Raw genomic sequence first — 27,015 nt, forward strand, 5'->3', positions numbered from 1 at the left:
AGGTACAGTCCCCGCTGCCTGCAGCCCCAGTGGCTGGGGCGGGGCCTGCTGGGGCTGCGCCTCCGGTGGGAGCCAAGCCTTCATTTCCCCCTGGAGGCGGCTCAGCAAACCCAACTCTGACGTCCCTGATACTGTTTTTGTCACTGACACACTGTGTGACCTTAAGTGACTCCCTTCATCTCTCTGGACCTTAGTTTTCCCATTTGAAAACGGGATGTTACGAAGAGATCGTGCCCCCTTCTCGGGACTGTTTTCTAGAACAGATGAGAAAATGAACAGAGAGCCCTTTCTGAGCCTGAGTGTCTGGAGACAGAAGATCACAAAATGGCACAGGTGTCCCTGACACATCATGTCTTCGCAGGGTGGGGGCCGCAGCCCCTTTATTCCAGGTGGCCGGTGGTCACTGCTCTGGTGTGCTGGCAAGCATGTGGTGGCAGCAGGAGCCCACGTGGGTGGTGGGGTAGGCAGGCTGAGTGGGGGGACGTTTTAGGATTTTACCAGACGGGATGGACATGCGTTTACTTCTCTCGAGTGTGAATCCCAGGGTGGAGCCTGAGTGCACAAGACCACACGCTGGGATGGGAAGGGAATTCCTGCAGGGGCCTGGGTGTCGAGTCCCCCCAGCCGGAGGCCAGTCCAGGCCAGACACTCACTGGCAGTTGGTCAGGAAAGTGGGGAAGGAACCAGGGCAGTGACTAGAGCCCCTGAGGGAAGACCTGGGTTCCCCACCTGCTGGACGGCTCTGCCCACAAGGAGGAGACAGGCACGCACGAGGCCGGAGGGGGGCACCCTGGAGGGGTTGCGGCCACTTACTGTAGTGCCTGGGCTCCTTGGTGTGGGGCCCGGGTTTGGTGGATGTGGGTGCCCCCGGGGCCGAGGCCTGTCGGCGGCTCTGCAGGGCCTGGTAGAGACCCAGGGCGCGGCGCCTGGCCTTGCGCAGGATGTGGCAGATGTACTGGAAGATCTCCTCGTAACAGTCGCCGGGCTCCGCGTAGCTGGCCACCGTGCTGGAGGACAGGTAGCGCTGCCGCTGCTCCAGCATCAGCCGGTGCTCCCGCTGCTTGGTCTCCGAGAACTGGGTCGCTATGACAACGAGGCACAGGTTGATCATGAAGAAGGAGCCCACCTGTGACCAACGGGAGGAGAGGACAGGGACAGGAACAGAGGGGACAGATTGGTGGGGGGAGCGAAACGAGGAGAAAGAGAAATGGTGGGGGAGGGGGGTACAGAGATGGAGCCGGAGGGACAGAGGTGGGGCGAGAAGCAGAGGGACAGAGGCAGAAAGGAAGACCAGAGGAGAAGCAGGGACAGATCCGAGACACCAAAGAGGGACGGGACAGAGGCAGGAGGCAGACAGCCAGGAACGCAGAGAGACAACAGGAGAAACACGGAGAGGGAGTGACACAGGCTCAGAGAGTACAGGAGCGGAGGGCACGAGGAGGCAGGGAGAGAGAGGAGCAGAGGGTGGAGGGCCCAGAGAGACGGAGAGGCACGGGGCACAGATAGGGACAGGAAAAGATTGCTGAGGCCCTGCTCCGGCAGGAGGCCGGGACCCCAGGACGGTGGGGGCCCAGGCAGCTCCCCGGGCCCCACCGGCACCTGCTTCCAAGCCTTCTCCCCCTGGGCCCTCAGGCCAGGGCCTCACCAGCGCAGAGGCTGGGGAGGAAGGCCCAGCCCCACTCAGGCCATCCAGGCCCTGAGTCCCACCCAAGCCCTGCCCTCTTTCTGGCTTGGCTTTGGGCATCCAGTTGGGCATCCAGACTCAAGAGAAGCTTCCTTCAGAAAGTGTTTCCTTGTATGGCTGTATCCGTGCTTGGAGGGAGCAGGTGGGAGAGGCTACCCAGTGAGTACTGGGAATCCTGCCACCTCAGGACTCGGGGCCCAGTTGCAGTGGCCACCACAGGGAGCAGAGCCCTTCCTGCCCTGCTTTCCAGAGGGCAGACCCCTCTCCTGGGGTCTGGCATTTGCCAAGCCTTTGAATGGGATCAGCAGGCCCTGCCAGCAAGGGGAGTGGCTTTTCATTCTCCTCCAGGCCCCAGACACGGATTCACCCCTCCCCCCATCCCCCCAACCCTGCCCCGTCCCCCATGCCACAAATAGAGAGCTAGGCTTCTGCAGTTATCAGGCAGAGGGCAATTCCTGGCTGGAAGACTCTGGAAAAATCCCCAGGTAAGAAGATGCCCCTCCTTGGCTCTCTTGGTCATGTCTTCCCCCAAGCATCTCCTGGGGCCCTGCTCCATGCAGGCCTGTGTGAGGGGTCACCAGGAAGGAGAGGCCACAGACCCTTCCCTCTGGGCGCTCACCCCTGTCAGGCTTCCATTCAGCCTGCCTCCTCCACGGCTGCTTCCCCAGAGCCCAGGCAGCAGCTCCCCCAGCCCTTCTGGAACTCCACTTCCTTGTAAAGCTGAAGGCTCAAGCAAGACAAGCTTAAAGCTCTTCCTATAGGGGTGCAGGGGAGGGGAGGTACTGGAGATCTGAGTCTGGGGGCTGAGGACCTCTCACCTCACTGGGGCTCAGGGGCCTCACCTGAGGAACAGAATGGGCAGGTGGCCCTGCAGGGCCAGGGCCGTGAGGGCAAAATGACAGCATGATCACTCAGGCTCTGCTCTCTGGACCCTTCCCAGCGCCTGGAAAAACTCAGCATCCTCAGCCCCTGTCAGTGCCCTTTCTCTTGTGATGGGGCCACCTAGGACCCAATAACAGCGGCAGTAACAGTAGCAGGGCACATTTATTGAGCACTTCCTATGTGCCAGGGGCCATGCAGGCCTTAGGCTGTCTCGTCGAATCTTCCTGAGAGCCCATCAGCCTTGGTGCCATCACTATTCCCCACTTTATTGTGGATCCGGGGGGCTAAGGGGCCTGTCTTGGGTCACCCTGGGAGTTACCAACCCCACATTCCCACCTCAACTCTATCAGGAGGAGATCACATTCTCCAGCCCCGCTCTGAAGTTCGAGGCTCCTCTAGCAACCCCAGTGGTTTGAGGCCCCCTGTCTCAGAATTCTGTCCATTTCAAGATCTCTGCAAGCAGCCCCTGCCCAGGAGGCCCTCCCCCAGCTGCCTGCCCTGAGCCCTTTAAAAGCTCAATTCTGGTATCACCTCCTCCAGGAAGCCTCCCACTCCCGAATCCCTCCTCCTGGCTAGATCAGAGAATTCCTTTGGGCTCCCTCAGCCTCTGTCACAGCTCCTAAGGTGCTGTCGGGTCACTGCCAGCTGTAGCCCATTCCCACCCCCACCCCCCAACTGACTCCTGAAGAGCAGAGGTGGGCCCACCTCACTGCTCAGTTCCCCATGCTTGGCTCAGGGCCCGATGCAGCGCGGGCTTCCCTGGCTGTGCTGGGGAGATGAACAAACCAGTGGGTGAATGTCAATGCTGAACGAAGCCTGGACCTCCTCTCCTTTCATCTGGGTGTCTCCTCAGGGGCCCAAGGCCCCAGCTTCCCCAGGAAGGCCATCAGAGCAAAGCCAACAGCGAGTATGTCCCAGGTCACCACCTGCCAGCCTGTGCTGAACCCCCAAGGCCAAGGTCCCACCAGCTCGGAATGGGGTGCTGCCCCAGAGAGCCAAGCATGCCCTCTCCTACCACCGAGGTGCCAGAGAACCCAGCCTCACAGCAGTAGGGAGCCAGCCAGCACCGACTGTCCCAGGAGTGAATCACCTTGACATTTGGGGGATTGTGCTGTGGCTGAAGCTGCAGTCAGGCATGACAAGGTGGATGAGCTCGCTCTGGGCAGACTGTGGGGGAAGGCAGGAAGGGCTGCCTGGGCGGGGGAAGGGCCCTACTCCGTGAGGCAGATGAACCCTGCCTGCACCCCCAAGCCACCCCCACAAGGCAGAGCTGCCTGAGAGGTGCGAATCCCTCTGAGAATTTCAGGGAGCCCCGTGGGGAAGCAGCCCCCCACTTCTGCCTCAGAGCATCTCCTCTTCCCACTCCCGGAAAAGAGGAGCAAGCTGGGGCCCTAGAGAAGCTTCCATCCTGGGGGCTGCACCTGGCTGCAGTCAGGAGAACGTACTCCCAGAGACCACGAGGCAGAGAAACACGAGCGGGAGTGACGAGATGGACTTAAATGCCCAGAAATGAGAAATGAAAGCAATAGAAAGTGATGGATGCTTCCCACCGCTGCCCTGACGAGTCCCTTCAATCACCCGCTGCTCGGAGGCATTTAAAAATTGCCCCTCCTGGGGAGCCTGGCTGGCTCAGTGGAGCACTAGACTCCTGATTTCTGGGTTGTGAGTTTAAACCCCGCCCTGGGTGTCGAGATTACATAAAAATAAAATCTAAAAAAACTTCTCCCCCCTGCTCCCTCCCACTCAGCTCTCCTGGCTCTGCGGGGTTCTTTGAGGAGCCCCCCCCCCCCCCGACCCTCTTCCTGGTCCCTGGGTCCTTGAGCTTGCCCAGAAAGCCCCAGTTTCCCTGACACTTACTATGATAAGCAGGATAAAATAGATGAAGTTGTAGAAGGAGTGAGCATCCATCACATAGTACATGATCTCCACCCAGCCTTCCAGAGTAATCACCTGCAGCCGCAACAGAGCAGAGGAGGAGTGAGCCTGAGACAGGGAAGGCAGGACCCTGAGGCAGGGCAGGCAGCAGATGCAGCCCCAGCCAGAGGCCCTGCCGTGTGCCAGGCTGCTTTACCCGCATTCTCTCTCCTACTCCGCAAGGCTCCACGGGCGGGCCAGCCTCACCCTCAGCACACGGGTGAGGACACTGAAGTTTGGAGAGGTTAGAGTACTTGCCCACCGTCACACAGCCAGGAAGGTGGGGACCCAGACTTCAGCCTGCCCTTCCAGCTCCAGAGTCCCCGCCCACCAGTCTCCCACACCCAGGCTGGTGCGAGGCAGAGCAGCCTTAGGCACAACCAGTGGCGGGCTCTCCCCAGCACCACCCTCTTGCATGCTTCTGGAGCAGGAGCCCCTGGGCTGTGACCACATCACATCACACCTTGCCGCTCTGAATTCTGCGATCTCACTGCCCCCCAGGGCAGAGAGCACAGAGCCACCTGGGTAAGGCCTTCCCATCTCCTTGGGGCTTCTCAGCCACCACTCTCCGCCCCAGCCCCATCCTTCCTTCCGAGGGCAGCAGGAAGGTGGCCTCTAGCCCTCATTCCACACTGGGCTGACAGCTCCACTCGCATCATCCAGTTTCTTCTCCTCAGCCACTCATGGTAAGAGAAAGCTGTTATTACCCAGCATTCAAGGTGAAAAACTGAGGTGCGGAGACATCGAGCAGTAGGTCCCACAGCCCTGGTTCCCTCAACGTACCCCATCCCTGTCCTCCGCAGAGCACTGGGGTCATGCAAGGCAATGAAGCCCTTTGCACCCAGTAAAGTTAACAGTGCTTTGTGAGTGTATATAAATATGGGCACTGAATAAAATGTTTCTTACTGACTGATCAAAAACACGATCCGAGAGACCCTGCCCAAACAAACAGCTCCTTAGTGCTCTCTGCACACCCCCCGGGGCTTCCCTACACCCAGGCCTTTGCTCAAGTGGTCACCGCCACCAGGAAAGCCCCTGGCCCCAACCAGGCCTGAGGCTGGGCTCTCTCCTCTATAAACAGACCTCCCTGCTGGGATCCATATGCCCCCAGGCAACTTGAGATTCCACAGAGCACAAACTTTGGGGTCCCCCAGACCTGGATTAAAATCCTGATTCTCCATTAAATAGCATGTGATCCTCAAATAGCTTGCCTCCTTTCTTTCAAACCTCAGGCACTCTGCCTGTCACAGGGGCATGATAACGCCCACTATGCCAGCAAGTTGGGCAGATTTCAGCGGAACACCTAGCACAAAGCCCTAGCTGCCAGAAGAAGCTGTTCACTCCACCCCTCACCCCAGCCAGCTCTGGTCTCCCAGGCGCTGGCACGCGCGCTGGCGCCAGGCCTGAGTGGCCTCACCTGGAAGATGACGATCCAGGCGTAACCGATATTGTCAAAGTTGATGGCACCCTTGTGGGGGTTGGCACTGCCTGTGCGGCACACATTGTAGTAGCGGTTCCAGTTGACACACAGCCCACTGGCATTGAGGTCCTGGCGCCCTGCCCCGAAGTCGTAGACATCATCCTTGGACAGGCAGCACTCGCGGCCCTGCTCCTTGAGTGGGGGGATCTCGTGGCAACCCATGATGCCATTGTCCCCCGAAAGGGAGCAGATGAAAGGCATCTCATCGTCCTCCTCTGGCTGGTAGTAGGGGGGCAGGGCTACATCCCCTTGTCTGTCCACAGGTGATGACAGTGGGTAAAAGAGAAGGGGAGAGGTTATCACCAGGAGGAGCAGAGTGGGGGAGGCGATGCAGTGTGGCAAATCTGTCCCACAGGTCTTGTCATTGCCTTTGGGCCTTTGTCTGTGTTGTCCCCCCACTGGGGACACCCTTCCCCGCGGTCGAAAAATCTCCCGCTGACCAACTCACTGTGGTCAGTTCCAGGGTCCCCCCACTGAGGGGCCTTCCCTAAGGGCTAGTCCTTGGTCCCTATATGGCTCCTGGGGAATATGCACCCAACTTCCCTGGGAGGCTGAAGCTCTGCTAGGGCAAGGGATGGGGGGTCTCAGCCTCCCCCGTTCCCACACACTGCTTGGTCAGCCCAGAGTACATGTTTAATCAACAAACACTGAATTTTACTGATCCAACAGATGAGGAGTTGATCCTCTGCCTGCCCCACCCCTTCCCATCTAGGTGACCTTGGACTGTTCACTTCCTCTCTCCAGACCTCAATTTCCTCATCTGCAAAACAGAGATGACAATCACTGCCCTACCCATCCTGTGGGGTTAAAGAATGATTCAATGCAATCCAATCAAAATCCCAACGTGTTTCTGTCTGTGGAACCTGGCCAGATGGTTCTAGGATTTATCTGGATGGGAGAACAGTCAAGACAATTTTTTAAAAGGAGAAAGATGAGTGGAGTCCAACCCTACAAGAGAGTAAAATACAACTACAATTATTACTAGAGTGCGATATTGCAACAGGAACAGAAAGATTCGTGGAACACCACAGGGCACAGAAGGCAAACCCATTCATAAAATGGAACATAGTCTATTATAAAAAAAAACCTTTTCAGATCCATAGAGAATGGAAGAACTACACAATAAATGGCATTGAGATAATAGCTATCTGTTTGGAAAATAATAAAGCTAGATCCCTACCTCACACTCTATACAAAAATAAACTTCTTGAAGAGTTGGTATCAAAAGAAAAATAGAATGTAAGTTACCTCATTAGTTGTAATATTGTAATATTGCAACAGGAACAGAAAGATTCGTGGAACACCACAGGGCACAGAAGGCAAACCCATTCATAAAATGGAACATAGTCTATTATAAAAAAAAACCTTTTCAGATCCATAGAGAATGGAAGAACTACACAATAAATGGCATTGAGATAATAGCTATCTGTTTGGAAAATAATAAAGCTAGATCCCTACCTCACACTCTATACAAAAATAAACTTCTTGAAGAGTTGGTATCAAAAGAAAAATAGAATGTAAGTTACCTCATTAGTTGTAATATTGATAATATTGATTATCAATTGATATTGATTGCTCATTGAAAATAATCTTTGGGGGCACTTGGGTGGCACAGTCCATTAAGTGTTTGACTCTTGGTTTTGGCTCAGTTCATGATCTCAGGGTTATGAAATCAAGCCCCATGTCAGACTCTGCACTCAGCACAGAGTCTGCTTGTGATTTTCTCTCCCTCTCCCTCTGCCCCTCCCACTTGTGCGTGCTCTCTCTCACTCTCTCTCTAAAATAAATAAATAAATCCTTAAAAAAAAAGAAAAAATAATAATCTTTTGGATATATTAGGTTAAGTAAAATATATTACAGAATTTAAAATAATAAACTTCTGGTGGATTAAAAATCATAAATGCAACAAACATTACAAAAAAATATTATAAGAGAAAGAGAATATTTTTGTTAACTCAAGATATATAAGGCGTTCTGGATAAAATACACCAAATCCAAATTCTACAAAGGAAAATGTCAAGATTGACTATAAACAAATGTAAATTTTCTTTCTTTCTTTTTCTTTTTTTGTTTAGAAGGTGGGGTGGTGGGCAGAGGGAGAGAGAGAGAGAATCTGAAGCAGGCTCCATGCCCAGCATGGAATCCGACATGGGGCTCAATCTCACAATCCTGAGATTATAATCTGAGCCAAAATCAAGTGTCACTTAACCAACTAAGCCATCCAAGCACCCCAAATGTAAAATCTCTATAAGATAAAAGAGAGCATACTAAGTACTAAGATAAGAACAAACTGATAGGGATGCCTGGGTGGCTCAGCGATTGAGCGCCTGCCTTTGGCCCAGGGCATGATCCTGGAGACCTGGGATCGAGTCCCACATCAGGCTCCCTGCATGGAGCCTGCTTCTCTCTCTGCCTATGTCTCTGCCTGTGTGTGTCTCTCATGAATAAATAAATAAAATTTAAAAAAAAAAAAAAGAACAAACTGATAGAAAGCAGAGGTAGGCAAGCTTTCTCTGTAAAGGGCCAGATAGAAAATATTTTTTGCAGACCATATAGTCTCTGTGCCAGTTGCTCATCTGCATCATTGTAATGTGAGACAATCATAAAAAACAGGTAACCAAGTGGGCATGGCTGTGTTCCGATAAAACTTTATTTACAAAACCGGGCCAGGGATTGCCACTCCCCTGGGATGAGTACTGGTAACATATAACACAAATAAAAGAGGGGCGCCTGGCTGGCTTAATCAGAAGGGCATGTGATTCTCAATTCCGGAATTGTGAGTTCAAGCCCCACGTTGGATGTAGAAGTTACTAAAAAATAAATAAATAAACTTAAAAAAAAAAAAAAACAATAACCATCTACAGTATATTAAGATCACCTGTAACTCAGTAAGAAAAAGAAAAATAACCACAGGGGGGAAAAGAACATAACAAAGAAAATAAATTCACGAAAGAAATAAAAATGGCCAATGTACTTGAAAAAAAAAGAGGCCAGGATGCCTAGGTGGCTCAGTGGTTAAGCATCTGCCTACGGCTCAGCAAGTGATCCTGGAGTCCCCGGACTGAGTCCCACATCAGGCTCCCCTGCGTAGAGCCTGCTTCTCCTCTGCCTATGTCTCTGTCTCTGTCTCTCTCTCTCTGTGTCTCTTATAAATAAATAAATAAAATCTTTAAAAAAAGAAAAAAGAGAACAATATAACCATATATAGGAAGAGATACTCAATTAACTAACAACAGGAAAATACAAACAAAAATAATATCAAGGTCATTTTACACCCATCCAAATGGAAATGTTTCAGGGTGATATAGTACTGAGTGCGGAAAAGAATGAGTGCAAGCAGACATGCGCACACGCTGTTGGCAGGAGTGTATATTGATACAACCTTTTTAACAAGGGAATTTGGCAACATCCATCATCAATTAACATGTACACATCCAAACCAAATACAATGGCCACCTGACGGCCACAAAGACACCACTGCAGCTCCACAGAGAAAGGATGGACTTCTCAATCAATGGTGATGGGACAATGAAATTCACCTATAGGAAGGGAATCTCAACCCAACCACATACCATACTAAAAATTATTTGAGATGGAATACAAGACTAAATGTGAAAGATAAACTGGGAAAGCTTCTAAAAGAAAACATTGGAGGATATTTTCATTGCCTTGGGTTAAGAAAAGATTAAACTGGACACAAAAAGCAATACTAAAAAAATGATTGGTAATTTGAACTTCATTATAACTAAGAGCTTCTGTTCATCAAATAGCACCATTAAGAGAGTAAAAATGGAACAGGCTGGAATAAAATATTTGAGATATGTGTATATATATATATATATATATATATACACACACACACATATCCACCAAAGGATGCAAATACATAATTTACATATATAAAACATCTGCAATTACATATACATATACATGTATATCTCCAACCAAAGGGAAGAAATCCAGAATATAAAGAACCACTACAAATGTGTAATAAAAGGACAACCCAATCTAAAAATGGCAAAAGACTGTAACAGACACGTCATAAGATGATGGACGGATGGGCCATATGAACGTGAAAAGTGCTAATTATCACTTGACATCGGGGCAGTACAAATTAAAACCACAATAAGATACCACAGCCCTCTCACTGGAATAGTTAAAATTAAAAGGACTGACAACACCAAACGTTGATAAGGATGCCAGGCCCCTGGAACTCTCAGACTTTGCGAATAGACATTTAATGCAACCATTTTGGAAAACCATTCGACAAAATCTCCTAAAGCTGAACACACTTGCACCCTTCACAGTTCCATTCCTGGGTATTCACCCAAAAGAAAGGACGGCTCTAGCCACCAAAGACATGTACAAGAATATGCATGAGTCATAAAAGCCAAAAAGAATTAAAAAAAAAAAAAACCAGAAACAACTCAAATCAACAGTGGAATGAAAAAAATAAGTACTTGTATATTTGCTCAATATCTACCCACAGCAATGAAAAACAAAAAAACTACTGCCACCCGCAAGAATGTGGGTGAATCTCAAAGACACGTTACACTGAGCCAAAAAAGCTGACACAAAAGATAGCTTCCTGTAGGATTCCAGTGTAAGAAATCTCAAAAACAGGCAACACAAATAGAGGTCAGGATGGTGGCTACTTTGGGGTGTGGGGGATAGGAACTGGCCAGGCGCAGGGGGGAGCCTCCCTGGGCCCCATAAGTTTCTCTGGGTAGCCTAACACTGGCGTAGACTTCGTTAAGTCCACCTAAAACTTCATTAAGCCATACACTTAACACTTGTGCCCGCTACTGAGCACAATTTGTTATCTTAACCAAAAAAGGGATAAAAATATACATACACTTTGACTAGCAGTTACGAGTCTACCCATCGATCATGGGTGTCTACACAGATCACACACGTGCATGATGCAAAAACAGAACCTTGGACACCATGTGAGGCCCATCCGCAGGGGCCCGCTAGAAGAACTGCTGTTTATCCATGGAACAAGAAACACTGGTGTGAAAACACCCTCAAGCCACACTGTCAGAGCAATTCGCATCTTTAAAACCTGTCTGGGATGTGAACGGTCGTGTGCGTGCACATGAATGCTTAGACAGAATCGGGAAGAAGGGACCAGACACTTGACAGAGGACATGCTTGCCCTGGAGCTCAATACTCTGCTCGAGCCTCTGTCACCGGGCCTCCACGTGGAGCCAGATTGCAGGATTATTTCAATCACACCTGTTACCCCCGAGCCCTTCGTCACTGCTAACCAAGTAAATAAACCAGTCTAGAGACACTCAACAACCAAGTAAAATGAACTAAATAGACTCCCAAGTGAGGTACTTTCAGACAGAGATGGTGCCAAGAGGAAATCAAGCAGGATGATGCAAGAGTGTCTGGGAGTGGGGGGGGGGGGCAGTGGGAGGGTGTGAGGGGGTGGTAACACAGAGCTGCGGTGGGATAATGAGAAGGGGGTGGCCACGGAACAACCTAGGGAAACATCTATGTGGGACAGAGGGTTCTGGATGGGTCCTGAACCCTCAAAGCTGAGAGTTCACACCTGTGCATCTCCATCCGCTAAGACTAGACCAGGAGAAGCAGGTGCCCCCCCCCATCTCCTGCTGCCTCACGGCCCACCTCTTCCAAGTGATTGACCCAAGGGTAGACCCCACCACCACCACCACAGGGTCCTTCCCACAATGTTGCCCCTTCTCTGGTCTACCCAGGTACCCCACGGGTCCCCGCAGCGATGGGCAGGTGAGCCAGGCCCCTCCCCCATCCTCACCCCAGCTCTGTGGTAGTGACAGGCCAGTGGGGAGAAAGCTCAGCCCAACCCCTGCAGCGTCCCCATGCCTCCTGCAGTCGTCCTCAGTCCACAGGAGCCACTCCGTGGAGGCATCTGTGACCAGTTCCCCAAGGGCAGGAACTCCATCTTCTGCTGTGTCCTCAGCACTAAGCACAGGCTTGGCAAGAGCAGCCACTTGAGGGCTTTTGTGGAGTGAGAGGCTGAATGAACACACTCCCCTATTTCTGTCTCCCTGGGCCTGGCCCAGGGCAGGAGCGTGCTAACGCACGGTAAAATAGTAGTATGCTCCTGTCCCAACGCATCTGTGCAGGTCCGCGCACTCAAAGACGGTGGAGATTCCACAGTTGTCAAATCTCTCAGAGGACTCCACCCAACTCCTCCAAGAGCCAAAGCTTGACTTGTTTAGACGGCTCTGCCAATCGCCTCCCTGAGGAGTAGCCCGCCCTCCCGCTCATCCACGCAAATGGGCCAACTGAGCACTGACCTTTTCTTGATGACTCAGTCACCGAGAGGAATGACTGTGCTGTAATGGGGCCAGGTTCTGTGTCTGCTTTTGAGGTTTTCTGTCTTCTTTTTCCCTGTTGGCATCATGTCTGCTTGGGTCCTAAGTGTCCATTCCCCTCCCGTGGGACCTCCTAGTTGGCTGCTTCCACTCTGCTGGCCCCATTCCCAATCACCAGTAAGTTAAAACTGTGTATTAAGTAAGAGTCACTGGGAGCTGAATTAGCATCTAAGGGCCTATGTTAGACTGAGACTCTGTGATACCCATTTTGAGACCCTCAGTGGCCTACGGTGCTCCTCTTCGCGTCCAGCCATTCACGGGAGACCCATCACCAACTCACCTGTGCACATTGCTTGACTTCTCTGCACCAGTGGGAATAAGGACTGGGACCAGGTGTTTGACAGGGAAACCCAGCCCTAAAACATCCGGCACCACTGCCACCCCAGGGGAAGCTGGCTGGCAGCCCCCTGGGTGGCGAAGCCTACACTCACATGGTGAAGTTCTCCTCCAGGAAGCAGCGGTTACGCAGCAGGCCCGCCCAGAGCTGGACGCCGATGATGCCGAAGATGAAGAAGACAAAGAAGCAGAGGAGGAGGACATTCCCCAGCATGGGCAGTGTGTCCAGGAGGAGGTTCACCAGGATCCGCATACCTGTGAGTGGGGGAGAGTGGAGAGATTGTAGGACTTGGGAGCAGAGGTCCCAAGAGGAGAGAGGGAGAGTAGGCTCAGGAAAAGAAGGAGAGGCACTGGGAGGAGAGGGGGGGACACACAGGTAGAGGCTCCTAACTGCTCCCAGCCTGCTCAGCGGCCATCAGCGGCCATTCTCCTTGGTGTCTGCCCCTCCATCCAGAGGCCATGGAAATGGCTCTGGGCCCTACCACACTTCCACCAGCTTCTGGATGAATTAGCAGATATTTATGGAACACCATTTACATGCCAAACTCTCTTCTGGGTAATGCACCAAGATGATCTCCTTCAGAATTCACAACTCTGTAAGGGTGGTGATGTTATCCCTATTTCATAGAAGAAGTAACTGGAAGTTCATAGAACTAAAACAACTTGCCCAAAGTCACACAGCTGGGAAGCAGCAGGGTCTGGATTTAAAACAGGTGTCCTGACACCATGTCTGGCATTCCCTCCACAACCCCCAGTTACCTGGCAGCCTGAGACCGAGGCTGGCTCATCTCACTCTGCCCAGAATCCACCCAGATGAACACAGTAGGTGCCTAATGAATGTGTCCCAAATGTCCTTCATTGCTGGGGCAGCCGCTGGTTCCCCGAGCATGTCAGGATACAGCAGTGCAGCCAGCCGGAGCTACTGGCCTGACCCACCCCACCGCATGATAGAACCAGACCCGGCTCTGGGTCAGCACACAGAAGAGCCATTGCCAGCAGCAGACTCCGATCTGGCCCGATGGCAGCACAGGCTTTTCCTTCCTGAGGAATAGCTATAAAGAATCAGCCACGCCAGAGGCAAGAAAAGAAGAAATGAGAAAATGGCAATGGAGACAGGAGTCCCTTGGGGGGGGGGGGGGGGTCAGGGTGACCAAGGGGGCTTTCCAGCTGGGTATGGAAAGGGGAGAAGAATGTGCCAGTTACATCCTGCAGCGGCCTGACATCCTAAAACCCTGCAGGTAGGGAAGACATACGGCCTCTGATTTAGAGAGATCCAGATTCAAATCCTGCCTTATTTGCCATGAGACCCTGAGCCAGTCCCTTCCCCTCTTGGAAAACGAGGCCTCTCAGCAAAGGGATGGGATTAGACGGCAGCCACCCTACAAAACCTCCCCAGCCTCTGGGCCACACCCCAATCTCAGCAAACCCCAAGGCTTCCCACCCTACAGCTTCTGGCCTTCCCCCCCATACACTTACCACCCTTCATATCTACCTCCCCATCCTTCCCTTCTGCCTCTCCTGCTCTGGGCTGACCCACACCACCATCCGCACCATCCACCCCTCTCCCTTTCCACAGGCTCAATCCCGGCCCCCACCTGTGACACTCACCTGCTCTCCCAAGTCTGGGTGATGTCACCCACCATCACGACCTCATTACCCCTCTGTATGCCGCCCAATCCCGCTTGGCTCCACGCAGGATGATCCAGCCACCCCAGTAACTAGAGAATCCACAGGAGTACAAACCCCCGGCTGACGGGCCACCTCCGTGCTTTGGCCCCAACACACTTCACAGTCCTGTGAAAACAGCCCCACTCCCCCGCTGCCGACCCGTGGTTTGGCTGGGCTGCCTAGAGATCACGTGACGGGGCCTGGCCAATCAATGCATTCTGTTCCCCCAGCCCCAGGGATTGGTCCGGAATGGGCATGTGACCCCAGCCAGGACCAATGAGGGTCAGCCCTGAGACTTGTGTGGGAACTGTAGGGGGAGGGAAACCCTCTTCTGCAGAGCTGGGGAGCCGGGGAGGGTGAACGCCTGGAGCTGCTGGGACTGTCTTGCCTTTGCAGGGCAGCGCTTCCTGCGATTGAAGCCAGCCCAGGGAAAACAGAGCCTAGGACAGAACGAGGGCAATGCCGGACAACCGCCTAGAAGTGCTGCAGGAGGTCCGCGAACCTTACGACACTGCTATAAAATGTGCAGGTATGACATCATCAGTTTTTCTTGGGAGAAGGTCCACACAAGTGTCTGTGGCCCCAAAGTGGGTCAGGAGCTAGTGGATCACTCTTGAGTGCATAACTTCCAAGGTCCTGTGAGGTCTGACTCCACCTACCTCTCTAGGTTCATCTCTCTCAATATCTCTCTCTCTCTCTCTCCTCTACGCCTATTTTTCTCTCAATACCAAATTATTTGAAGTTCCGTAAATATACCAATATACCCCTGGATTTCACAACTCCGTGCTTTTACTCATGCTATTCTTTCTGGAACACCCTTCCATCTCTCACACCTGGCAAATCCCTATTCGGCCACCACAACCCAGTTGAAGCTCTACTTTCTCTCTATAAAGCTTTCCCCTACCCTTCCTTAGTTCACCCCAGGTAGAGTTCATCCCTCTCTCTTCTGCTCTGGGCAACCTCAGCAATTCTGACCTAGCCTAGACTGCCTTGTACAGTTGTATAAGCTGCATACTGCACAACCTTAGAGGCCCCATTTACGAGATAGTCTTCTAGCCCTAGTGTGTAATTATCTGTTTACCCTCCTACCTCTTCCATTGGGCTGTAAGCTCCCGGGAGCAGGGCCTGTGTCTGCATCAGTATTCTCAGAACCCAGCGGGTCCTAGCCCAGAACAAAGGCTCGGCCAGCATTTGTTGAATGACATGCTAAGTCATGAGGAAAGAATGGAAGACTTGAGAGGGAAGGATGAAAAAATGGCAACAAGGAGAACAGGGGTCCTATCCAGATTTTGATTCATTCCAGAGGTGATGCTAAGGTGGTTGTTAATGAGGGTAATTATTGCAGATCTGCATCATGAGCTCTGTGTGGCTTGATTTCCGATCAATAATTAATGCCTACCCCATCCTCCCCCCCACACACAAAACTAGGTCACCCTCCTCCTGAGAAAGCAGTGGGGCTCCCTTGCAGGCTGCTGCCTCTGGTTGAGAGCAGGCCAGGGTGAGTGGGGCTCAGTACCCCACCCCCCACCCCCAATGGGGTAGCCAAGGGTTGGGGGGAAGGAAGCAAAGAAACAGACCAAGCAAGCACCCTTGCCATGCATCCAAATCCACCCAAATGTGACATTAGCCAGTTGCAGGCCTTTCTGGTGCGCCATCATCCATTCGGCATCACAGCCCCTCAAGGGCTTGCAGTCTAGCAGCAGGGGGACAGGGGACCACAGTGCTGGGAAACACAACCAAGCCTGGGGAGTGGTGGCAGCTCTGGGCCCCTTCCTGGAGGGACTGACTTGACCTGGATCCTGAAGGATGATGGGGGCTTGTGGCAGAGGCACAGGGGGATGACCATTCAGAAAGGGCATAGGGGCCACGCTGGGGGTGGGGGGTGGTGGCTGCAAATCGGAGTCAGGGCTTGTGGGGCTTCAATGCTAGGTGCCTGGTCAGGGAGGCCCAGGGGCAGATTCTGAGCAGGCCGAGCCCCGGACGGGGCTGTCCTAGGGGACAGGGACAGAGGCAGGATGCCAGCACTGGCGGCCAGCGGCCACATTTGAAGAGGCTGGGTGGGAGGAGGCAGGTGGCTCTGCACAATCCCAGCCCGGCTGCTCCGTGGCTGCTCCCCTGAGCCCAGCCTTTGTTGCTCAATTAATTACATTTCCCTTGTTCTCCAGGATATTGAAATTCTGAAAGGCTCCTCGAAACCTGCTCAGCTGGCTTCCCTGAATGGCAGCCTGTTCCCCCCACCCCTCCTCCCATCTGCAGAGCCAGGCCCCAGCTCACTCCACAGCCCTCCCTGGGGCCCGGGGAGTCCCAGGGCCACTGAGCCAAGGCATAATTAGCTAATTAGGGACTCAAAACCAATCCATCGTTTCCATGCCAGGGGAAAGGGGCCACAGGATTAGGGAGTCAGGGAGGACCCTGTAAGACCCCAGCTAATCCTCCTTTTATGCCTGCAGTCAAGTAATTAGCTAAGGCAAGTTGGCCAGTTCCTCTCTGCCCTCAGCTCCCCTTGGCACCGGGCATAGGAGGTGGAGGCAGAGAGGTGAGGGAGGAGAAATGGAGATAGAGGTCAGAGTTGGAAAGAAAGAGAGACCAAGAGAGACATCTGCCTCAGACCATCCTTCCTACTCATGTCCCTCTGTACCTATCCCCAGCCCGGCCCTCCTCTGACAGGAAGTCTTCTCTGATTTCCACCCCCAGTTAGCCAAGAAGCCTTCCTGCCTCTACTTTCCCCAGGATCTCATTCCCCATCTCTCAGGATGAGCTTATCTGGTTCTGCCTTTGTAGTGTGATTTTTGGGCCTTCAGCCTAGGGCAGAGGCCAAGGATATGCTCCAGGCAACCCAACGAGTGTGGCTGAAGGCCGTGCTTCCCAAGCCAAGAAGAGAAAGAGGACCCCAGAGTCTCCAGGACATCTAGTACAGTCTCTACTTTGGTGAGTGTCCGGAGCAACAACACAGGGCAGGAAATGTGGGTGCCAGTCCTGGCTGGGCGGCCTTGAGACAGAGCCTGCCCTCTCTGGGTCCCAGCAGCCTCACGTACAGAAGACAAGGGTTCCTGTCCAGCCAGCCTCTCAAGAAAAACACAGGGTCAGGATACCTCAGAGGGGTATCTGCCCAAAGGCAGAAGCTTCCAGCAGTCCATCTACCCCCATGGGGAAAATACAAACTCATCCCACCTGCCAGCCCCTACAGCCCCTACTCAACCCAGCCTATCCCCCCAGCTACACCTCCCTCCATCCACTGTGCCACACCTGCACCTGCTCTCCAGCCAGGCTGGCACATGCCCCCCACAGCCCTACTCTTCACCTTCACACACATTCTGCCCCCACCTACATGGCCCTACCCCACCTCTGCCACACGGGGTCCTGTTCCTATTGGGCAGTAGTGCCGGGTCCACTCCCCAGGGCGGCAGGGCTCCATGCCGGTGGGACACAGCCAGGCCGCTCCCCTGCCAGCCCTGGAAAGCCCTCACACACTCACAAAGCCATCTCTCCTCCTCTCTTAGCCCTCAGCCAGTCTCTTCTGGTCCCCGGGCTGGGCTGGTACCCCTACAATGAGCTGCCCCCACCCTGCCCTCCCTCCATCACAGCACTTCTTGTGCTTTTGGCCCTCATCGGTTCATGGCTCTACCTTGGCCTCCCAAATTGACAGTGTCCTGAACGTGAGGCCCCTGAGGAGGGTTCTGCATCCTCCAATCCAGCCCAGGGCCTGGCACAGAGTGCCTTCCCCCACTCCCTGCAAAGATGGCCATGAAGAAGTGATGGATGGATGGATGGATGGATGGATGGATGGATGGATGGAGCCATTCAACTAATATTTAGTGAAGACCTACTATGTGCCAGGCACTGTTCTAGGCTCAAGGGTGCATCAGTTAAAACAATGAATAAACAGACCAAGCCCCCTGCCTTCAGAAGGTGGACATTCCACATAGGGGTAGGGGGAGAGAGAAAACCATAAACATAATAAATAAGTTCATTTCCTCATTTGTTGGGTGGCAGGTGTTATGAAAACAGCAGGTGGAGGAGGAGAGGATGGGGAGGCCAGGCCAGGCCAGGGATAGGGTACGTATAAACTGGCAAGACGATACATGGCACAGACCCACAGGAGGTGAGGGCATCAGCGGCGCAAGCATCTGGGGAAGAGCTCTCCAGGCCGGTGGAGCAGCCCCAGCAAAGGCCCAGGGGCAGGGATGAGGCAGGCACTCAGGGAACAGCCAGGAGGCCAGTGTGGCTGGAGGGAAGTGAGCAAGGGGGCGTGGAAACAGGGCTGCCCTGCAGGTGTGAGAACTCTGGCCTCTGTTCCACTGAGTGTCATGGGCGAAGGGAGACGTGGTCTGAGGAGGGTCTGAGAGATCACCCCAGCTGTGGGGGCAGAAGGGACTCTGCTGGGCCAGGGTAGAAGGACACCTATAGGCAGACAGCCTGCGGGACAGCATACAGTCACCTGGCTGTGACCCTCATGCACACACATCTCGGGATGGGGGGCCAGGACTGTGGACTCCAAGGCCAGGGTGACAGCGGCCATATGGTGGCTGCCTCCTGGGCACAGTCCTGCCCTCCCCTGGGACAGAAATGGGGAGCGCTGAGGGGCACCCAAGAGAGATGTGGCCCGGCTCGTGCCCTCCACACATCCTCTCTGCCAGATGCCAGGCTTCCTGTGTAACTCTCAGGGGGACTGAGTCTCCGGTCCATCTGTCCCTCTCTGTCCTGCCTCGCCCCTCCCAGCCATCGCTCACCTGCCATTACGATAATCCACATCTGGCAGGGTCCAGATGACAGTGACAGTGGAGGCTGGGGACGTGGCTAAATTCTAGAGCTTTCTGAAGGTCAAAGCGATTAGTGATGGGAGGTGGGGGGTGGGGGAATAGAGCAGTCAGGGCATCTCCAAGGTCCGGGGCCTGAGGCCAGAGCCACAGAGCAGCCATCACAGGGACACGGGACTGTGTTTGGACACGTGGAGTTGGGAGTGCCTGGTGTACATGGATGTGAAGTCATTTCATAAGCTCGGTGGGGTCTGGGATTCAGGGGAGAGGAGTGTGGCCTGGGACTATCAGGCGGGTGGCATAGCTGGAAGGAGACAGGTGGCAGGGGGGCAAACGGATGGAGCCACTCAACCTTTTCACCCCTCTTCCCCGGCACTCCTAGCCCAGGCCCCCTGCTGCAGGAGGCCCTTGGTGACTGTGGGGGGGGGCTGGAGGGGTAGGAAGGGGGGCGCACCTCCTGATGGGCATCTCCCCCGTAGGGCCGGGGTGCTCTGCAGACAGGAGCTGTCAGCCCAGATTAGCGCAGCCACTGTGCCAGGCCAGCTCAAGCGGAAAGAGCCGGACCCGCGCCAGCCTCGGCCGGGGGCGCAGCCCGCAGCCCGCAGCCAGCGGAAAGGATGCCGGGCAGAGGGCAAGAGGGCCCAGGCTGTGCCGGCCCAGGGGCTCCCCCTCTTCGGTCTGGCTGGGGCAGCGGAGGGTGCTGAGCGGCCGGGAGAGGCCGTCTGCTGTCCCTGCCGCTGCCAAGGCCAACTAATCAGGCGCACAGTGGGCGCCGGGGAGGCCCGGCCGGGCAGCATAAGGCCGTGCTGCCGCGGACACAGCTGCTGGCCCCAGCCCAGCAGGGAGGGGGCCTCAGTGCCACCCCCGAGCTGGAAACAAATGCTAGCCAAGGAGAGTGCACCCCTACACCCTCCATCCCGGGAGAGTGCTCAGGCCGCGGGGGGTGGTCCTAGCCCCTGTCCCAACCCACTGTGGCCCAAAGAATGCCCACTCATGCTTCAAATGCCCTGTTCCCCCTCCTCTGTTAAACCCCCTCAAAGTACACGGTAGTGACCCTTCCCCTCGGCCCCCTGCTGCCTCCATTAGAGCACCTGTCCCCATTGCCCGTAGATCCTGACTTGAGTATCTGCCCGCAGAGAAGGAGCTGTGGCCCCTTAGTGGATGCTACTTCGGATGGATGAATGAATGAATGAATGAATGCATAGTGGCCCACTCCCTTGACCTGATATCCCACCCAGGAATCGCCCCCTCCTAATCTGTAGAGCAGACCTAGATCTGGCTGGTGGGGGAGGGGGAGGATAGCTCTGGTCCTCCCCCCACCCGCAGGCATTTCTCTGTTTCTCCCTTCACACAGCGGCTTCCTCTTCCTGTTCCCAAGTCAGGTTCTGGCTAGCGCTAGCTGTTCAGGCCAGATGTTTGCCCACCCACCTCCAGCCCTTCTGCAGAGGCAGCAGCCCTGGGAAGTCGGGCCCCTCCACCCATCTTCCCTCCTCACCCTGCCCCCACTCTCCTCCCCTCCCTCCCTTCCCCTGGGGACTGCCAGTCCTTCCTCTGCAGGGTGCCTCGGGAGGCCCTGTGGGTGCCAAGGACGGAGAGCCCTGAAGTCCAAGGTATGGCCTGGACTCCTTCAGCTGTGCCCAAGGCCCAAGTAAACACACACTTTAAGTGAAACTGCTAAGATTTTCCTGCAAACTCTGTTTCAGAGGGAGTCTCCAGCTTCCTGTCCAACAGATGCCCACAAGGCAGAAACCCAGAAGGAACCCTGGGGCCTTCTGCATCTGTCCTCAGCAGGCCGAACCACGAGCCAGCTACCCGCGAACCTGGGCAGAAAGGGCCAGAGCAGGCCTGAGGTGCGGGGTAAGGTGGTAGCCACGAGTCCAGAGTCCCTTAGCCTGACTGGCAACCGAAGACCAGATCATTCAAAGCCTTCTCATCCTGAAACCAGGGCTCTGAGGATCTCTGAAACCAAGAGTCTAGGATTCTGAGGCTTGATGAGGCTAAGAGTCTTCGTGACTTTCAGCAACGCTAATTCCAAGATCCCAAGAGTATAAGAAACCCATGCAATCAATGTATGGTGCGGGCACCTTGCAGGAGCAGGTGTTGTGCAGACATTTTGCTGCCCCCCCAGTCTAGCCAGGGAGGGCTGGGACTCCATTTTAGGGATGGGGAAACTGAGGCCTGAGAGGTGTGGAGCCACTGGTCTAACTGCTGTGGATGCTTCCGTGAGAGAAGCAGGGGTGGGGCTGGTCGTTGGGCACCTGTTCTATAGTTGGCATGCAGACAGACTCCTGTGGAGGGCACTACGTGCCATCCTCATTGTGCAGATGGGAAAAGGAAGCAAGAGAGGAACCTTTCCCAGAGCCCGTAAGCTGATTAATGCAGGGCCAAGCTTTGACTACTGGCAGCAATGCTCTGTACTAGCCACCATGCATCCCTGCCTCCTGCCGTGACAGGTCCTCATCAGGCCGCACAGCTCCGTGCTCTGACAATGAAAGGTGTTCAGGAAGGGTCCTTGAGGGCATCACTTCTGCTTTGACCCTGGATGTGAGCAGGGACTTCCTGAAGCCCTGCAGATGGAGTGGCTGCCTAGGGCACGTCCAAGTTACACGGAGAGGAAGGGGGTTGTGGAAAGGAGCAAAAAGTCCCGGGGTCGTGCAAACACAGGTTCAAACCCTGCCTCTGTCCCCAGCCAGCTGTGAGGCCTTGGGCAGTTTACTCAACCTCTCTGTGCCTCAGTTTCTCCATCTGTAAAGTGGGCATCACAATGGTACCATCATCCTAGGGTTGTTATGAAACAAAACAAAGCAGCCACATAAAGCACTTGATGGAGTTCAGCCACTTATCTTCTTCGTAAATCCCCAGGAGATATGGAAAGTTCACCTCCCACCTGCCCCTGATGTGCAGTACCCTCCCCAGCCAACACTTCCAGACGGCTCTTCCCCTCCACCTCTACACACACAGGTCCGTCCCCAACCCTCTGTGTGCTTGGTGACTGTCCCCCAAATCAGCCTCTGCAAAGATGCCCTGATGCCCCAGCCCTCTGTCCTCAATGTTCCAGCACCTTCTTCACAATAGTAAACACCTACTGACCACTCTCTGCATACTGAGCTCTGTGCTAAGCTCTTGACACACATTATGGCATTTCATTCTCGCCAAACTGTATGGAAATTGGTATTATTAACCTGGTCTTACTGTTGGAGAAATGAGGGTGGGGAGAGGAGTGTGGATGCCCAAGGTCCCACACCCAGCAAGTGGAGGCCCCGGGACTAGAACCTAAGCCTGTCCGAGTAGAGCACAGCTTCAGTCGCTGGGACCTGATGGTCAGCTTCGCCTCCCTATTCGTGGGCCCTGCCCTGGGAGCATGTCCTCCACCCTCTGCATCAGCCCCACCCCGGCCCAGTCCCAAGGCCCCTTTGCAGAGGGGGGTTACAGCCAAACCAGGGCCTGGGAGCTGGATGGGTCTCTGAGATGGTCAGTCAGGTACAGATGTGGGCCAGCAGCACAGACTCGGCTGGCTCAGGGCCTAGCTGGGCCTGCCCTGGTTTCTAGCTGGAGGAAAAAAAGGCACTTTTCATATTTCAATGGTATGGCCAATGGGCTTTGGGAGGCACTGCAACAGGCTTACAGGGTGTGCAGGCCTGGAGTTGAGTGGGGCCAGCTGGGACGCTTTTAGGGATGGTCCAGCCCCCATCGCTGAGGCCCAGCAAGGGACAGTGACTTTGAAGGCCACAGCAAGGAGCCAGAACCCAGCCTCCTGACTCCCAATCTGGTGTTTCCTCCCTCCCTCCCCCTCCCTTCCTCCCTCCCCAACCTTCTCCATGCTCTGCTTCCCACTGCCCATCAGAGGTTGAGTGGCCAGGACAGAGACCTGTGGGGTAGGGTGGAGGTCTGCAAACAGCTCCATGACTCCCAGATGCCCCGTCCACTCCGGACAAAGTCGAGAACCACACATCTAATCCAGTCCTCCTCTTGCTTTGTGCAAGTAGAGAAACTGAGGTCCAGAGACACCAAGGGACGTCCCAGGTCACACAGCAAGCTCCTGGCAGAGCCAACAACCAGAACTTGCATTCCCTGACAACCCAACTAAGTCTTCCTGGCTGATCGTGCCGTTCCTATACTTTTTCCAATCATGGGGAGCTACCCGCGCTCCCCCGTTTTACAATTAATAACCCATAATTTCACAATTCCCAGCTCTCCAGCCTGCCATCTAGTGGCAACATTGAAAGCCACAGGCTATTGTTGAAAAGCATGAGTCCAGGGGCCTAGGAAACTAAAGAAGACCAACCGGAGGACTTGGAATGTTTCAGGGAAACATCTAGAAAACAAAGGGAGCAACCAACCAAATCTCTCTAGGAGCATTTCTAGGAACTTGTGCATCCCCCCTACATTCCACCCATTCCCTGGCAACTCTGGGCAGAGGACGTGGCACCGGGGAGCAAAGCTGCCCCTCCGGTAAGGGAGGGGATGGACCGACCAACCTGCTCTAACCAGGGGCTCCTGGTAACTAAATTCCTCATGAATATGAATTGATCTTGAGGTCTCCCTCCAAGGCGAGGGCGCAGGGTGGTTTCTGAGTTGGGGGAGGGGACGCACCGGGTATATTTTGGCTCCCAGGGGGTGTCTGTGCTCCCAACACTCCCCCAGGCCAAGTTCTTCCTGTCAGCTGAGAGGTGCAGGCAGCTCCAAGCAGGAGGTTATTCCCAACCCTGGCTGCCTGGGCCTCCCAGGCGGGAGGCCCCTGAGGAAGGACCCCAACCCTTCTCTGGGCACTCTGGGCCATGCAGCCTCCCAAATTGGAGCCTTCGGGAACGCAGGGCCCATCGATACCCTTCTCCAGGGAACTGGGCAGGCTGGTGCTGGGGACCTGGAAGTGACCTCCACAGCCAGGAGCTGCCTAATGAGCTCCTCACTCAGTGCTGCGGGAGAGGGAGGAAGGGGGACCAGGGGAGACACGGGTGCCACGCATCCCACACGTGCACACATGCCCTCATGTGCACACACATGTACACACACGTGGTCTCCTGTGGTCACAGGGACCCTCACACCCACAGGCACCCCACACATCGATGTACAGAACCCCCCATAGAGAGAGACCCACATCCTGTCCCCCCACCCCACCCCTAGGATCATGTACAAACGCCTGTGTGTGACCCCCAGCAGGTGCACACATACGTCTGGGAAGGGGAACTGGCCTGTGGGCTCTGTGGCCAGTGGAGTGACAGTGACCATATGGTGGCTGCCTCCTGAGAGCCACCTCTGCTTGCCCTGGGACGGCAGTGGGGACGGCTGGAGACATGTGGCCCTGCCCGTGCCCTCCCCCTGAGGTTGCTCCTGCCAGACGCTGGGCTTCCTCCATAACTCCCCAAGGTGAAGCCTGGGCCTTCCATGTATCCACTCTCTCTGTCCCGCCCCACCTGGTCCCAGCCACCACCACTCACCCACAGCCCTGAGCCCAGCTCATCCCCACCCATGCTCTGCGCTCCTGCCCGGCATTTCCAGAACACTCTCTTGCCCAGTTAATCCCCGGACCACACTGGGTCTCAGTTCAGACAGCGTGTTTGACCACCAGCCCCCCTCCCTCCCCACCTCGTGCCCCACGCGCTCCACGATCCCTGGGCGCCACTCTTTCTGAGCGCGGACAGTACTGTGGCCCTATCAGGGGACAGCTGCTCGATGCACTAGCCCAGCATGTCCACTTAACACGTATTCATCGAGCGACTTTCACGTACCAGGCATAGCAGTGGGCGCTCTGTGAAGGAAGCCCACTGTGTGACCAGTTTCCCAGTAAAGGTTGGTGGGGCATGAGGGAGGGGAACACACACCATGGCAGGTGTGCTGGGTAGACACCTGGGCTCCAGGTCGCCTGCTGTGTGACCTTGGACAGGTCATGGCCCTCCCTGGGCCTCACGTCTTCATCCATTCAATGGGATGGTTTTGAACTAGGTGGACTTGAAGGAGCCGTGTAGGATTGGTGGGGGTGGGAAGGATAGACAGAAGCTGGCACCTCCCACCCTGCCCCCAAGGGAGTCTCCCCAGAGCAGTGGGAGGGGACCAAGGTGGTAGTGCTCAACTGCTCCTCCCCACTGCCCCCACCGCTTTGCTTCTCATCACTCACCCCACCCCCCGACCCCCGAGCCTCCCAATGCTTCCCTCAGGACCTTCAGGATAGCACTCAGGGCCCCTCGGGGGCCTGTTCCCATCATGTCAACATTCTCGTGTGGGAGGTGACCTTTTCTGTGTGGCCTTGAGACCCCTGTGCCCCCAGGACCCCCTCTGCCCTTTGCCCGGCCTGCCCATCTCAGAATGAAGCCACCCACCTGGTCCTCTCACTCCACAAATACCCTGCAGCATGGCCTCCGGTCCCACCAGGCCTACCCGGATTCAGGCCAGCCCCACGGGGCACTCACAGGGGATGGGCTGTGGGGAGGCTGGCTGGGTGAAAGCACCAGTGACAAAGCCCCAAAGCCCCAGGGCTAAGAATTGGGGGAGTGAGGACCACTCTGACTGTGGAGGAGGAAGACGAGCCAGGGGACCTCCCCTCTTCTGCAGACAGGGAAACTGAGGCTCTGGCAAGGAAGAGAAGCAAGGGTTCCGATAGAGCCAGGGAAAGAGCTGGGCTCAGGACAGATGGAACTCCGCACAGAGCCCTGTCCTGCCACTGAATTGCTGTGTGACATCCTGCCAACCGCGTTACCTCTCTGAGCTTCACACAGGTCGTCGAGAGGGTTAAGTCAGCCGTCAGTATGTCCAACGCCACACACGAGATGGGCAGGTGCTCATCAAAGTTCCTGTCCCTCCCAAACAGGGCTGAAACCCTTGCAGGCAGCGCTCCTTCCTCCTCTCCCTCCTCACCCCATCCTATTCCTAACTCGGTGCTAGAAGGACACTGCCCAGGAGTCAGAAGGCCTCTCCAGCAAGTTACTTCCCATTTCCAAGTCTCGGTTTTTTCACCTTGGTTGTCCATGAGAACAGCCCACCTCCCTCGTGGAGGGATTATATGGCTCATGAGAAATCATGGGGATGGAAAAGCTTTGAAAGCTATGAATCTGGGGCACCTGGGTGGCTCCGCGGTTGAGTGTCTGCCTTTGGCTCAGGGCGTGATCCCAGGGTCCTGGGATCGAGTCCCGCATAAGGCTCCCCTGCAGGGAGGCTGCTTCTCCCTCTGCCTGTGTCTGCCTCTCTCTCTTTGTCTCTCATGAATAAATAAAAAAACTTTAAAAAGAAACTATGAATCTGGGCAGATGTCAGAGCTTGTTGTTATAACCTTTCAACACTAGGCATGTGGACAGACAGACGGATGGGTGGGTCCTTATGTGGGTGGGTGGGCGCATGGTCTGGTTATGGAGCTTGAGTTCTAAATCAGCACCCCTGAGGGGCCTGGGGATCCCCTCCCCAGTGAAACCCGGCATGAGGCTCTCCCTCAAACTAAGCAGCCTCTTTTCACACGTGTGTCCCCCTTGCCAGCCACCCCCACGAGGAGCTGTGTCCCTGAAAAGCCAGACTCCCCAGAATGCTGCCATTCAAGTTCTTTCGGGACTCAGAGGTGCCAGGACCACCCTCCAGCATCTTCAGGCCCACATTCAGGCCTGTGAGCCTGGTGGGAGCAAAACCCCCATCTGTCCGGTCATGGGGGGATCCCCATGCCCAGCACAGGCCCTGGAAGGTGCTGCTCAGTCTAAGCGAAGGAGGGTCTGGTGGGGGACAACTCACTGGGCACACGGTTGATGGCTTTGAGGGGCCTCAGGACACGCACGGTGCGGATGGCCGACAGGTTGATGTTCTGAAGGTCCAGGGAGTACTCGACCATCCTGCAGAGAAAGGGCAGAGAGTGAGGGACAGGGCAGGAGGGACACTCAGGCCACGGACCAGGCCATGGCCACCTAGTCACCCATGCATGCCCCTCCATGCCTCCGGCTGCCTGGAGGG

At 54.9% G+C, this 27,015-nt stretch overlaps 1 protein-coding gene across 1 annotated transcript in view; it reads right to left on the minus strand.

Annotated features, from left to right (window-relative positions):
- Nucleotides 1–27,015, minus strand: part of CACNA1I (calcium voltage-gated channel subunit alpha1 I) — a 112,834-nt gene that overhangs the window by 35,836 nt on the left and 49,983 nt on the right. Inside the window, exons 5-9 of the mRNA XM_072742410.1 lie at nucleotides 26,800–26,897; nucleotides 12,760–12,919; nucleotides 5,898–6,213; nucleotides 4,424–4,516; nucleotides 814–1,126 (exon numbers count right to left, since the gene is read on the minus strand). Of these exons, the coding sequence (XP_072598511.1) occupies nucleotides 814–1,126; nucleotides 4,424–4,516; nucleotides 5,898–6,213; nucleotides 12,760–12,919; nucleotides 26,800–26,897 (980 nt within the window). The remainder of the gene's footprint in view (nucleotides 1–813; nucleotides 1,127–4,423; nucleotides 4,517–5,897; nucleotides 6,214–12,759; nucleotides 12,920–26,799; nucleotides 26,898–27,015) is intronic.

Source organism: Vulpes vulpes, chromosome 16 (genome assembly GCF_048418805.1).
Source record: "Vulpes vulpes isolate BD-2025 chromosome 16, VulVul3, whole genome shotgun sequence".
Taxonomy (NCBI): Eukaryota; Metazoa; Chordata; class Mammalia; order Carnivora; family Canidae; genus Vulpes; species Vulpes vulpes.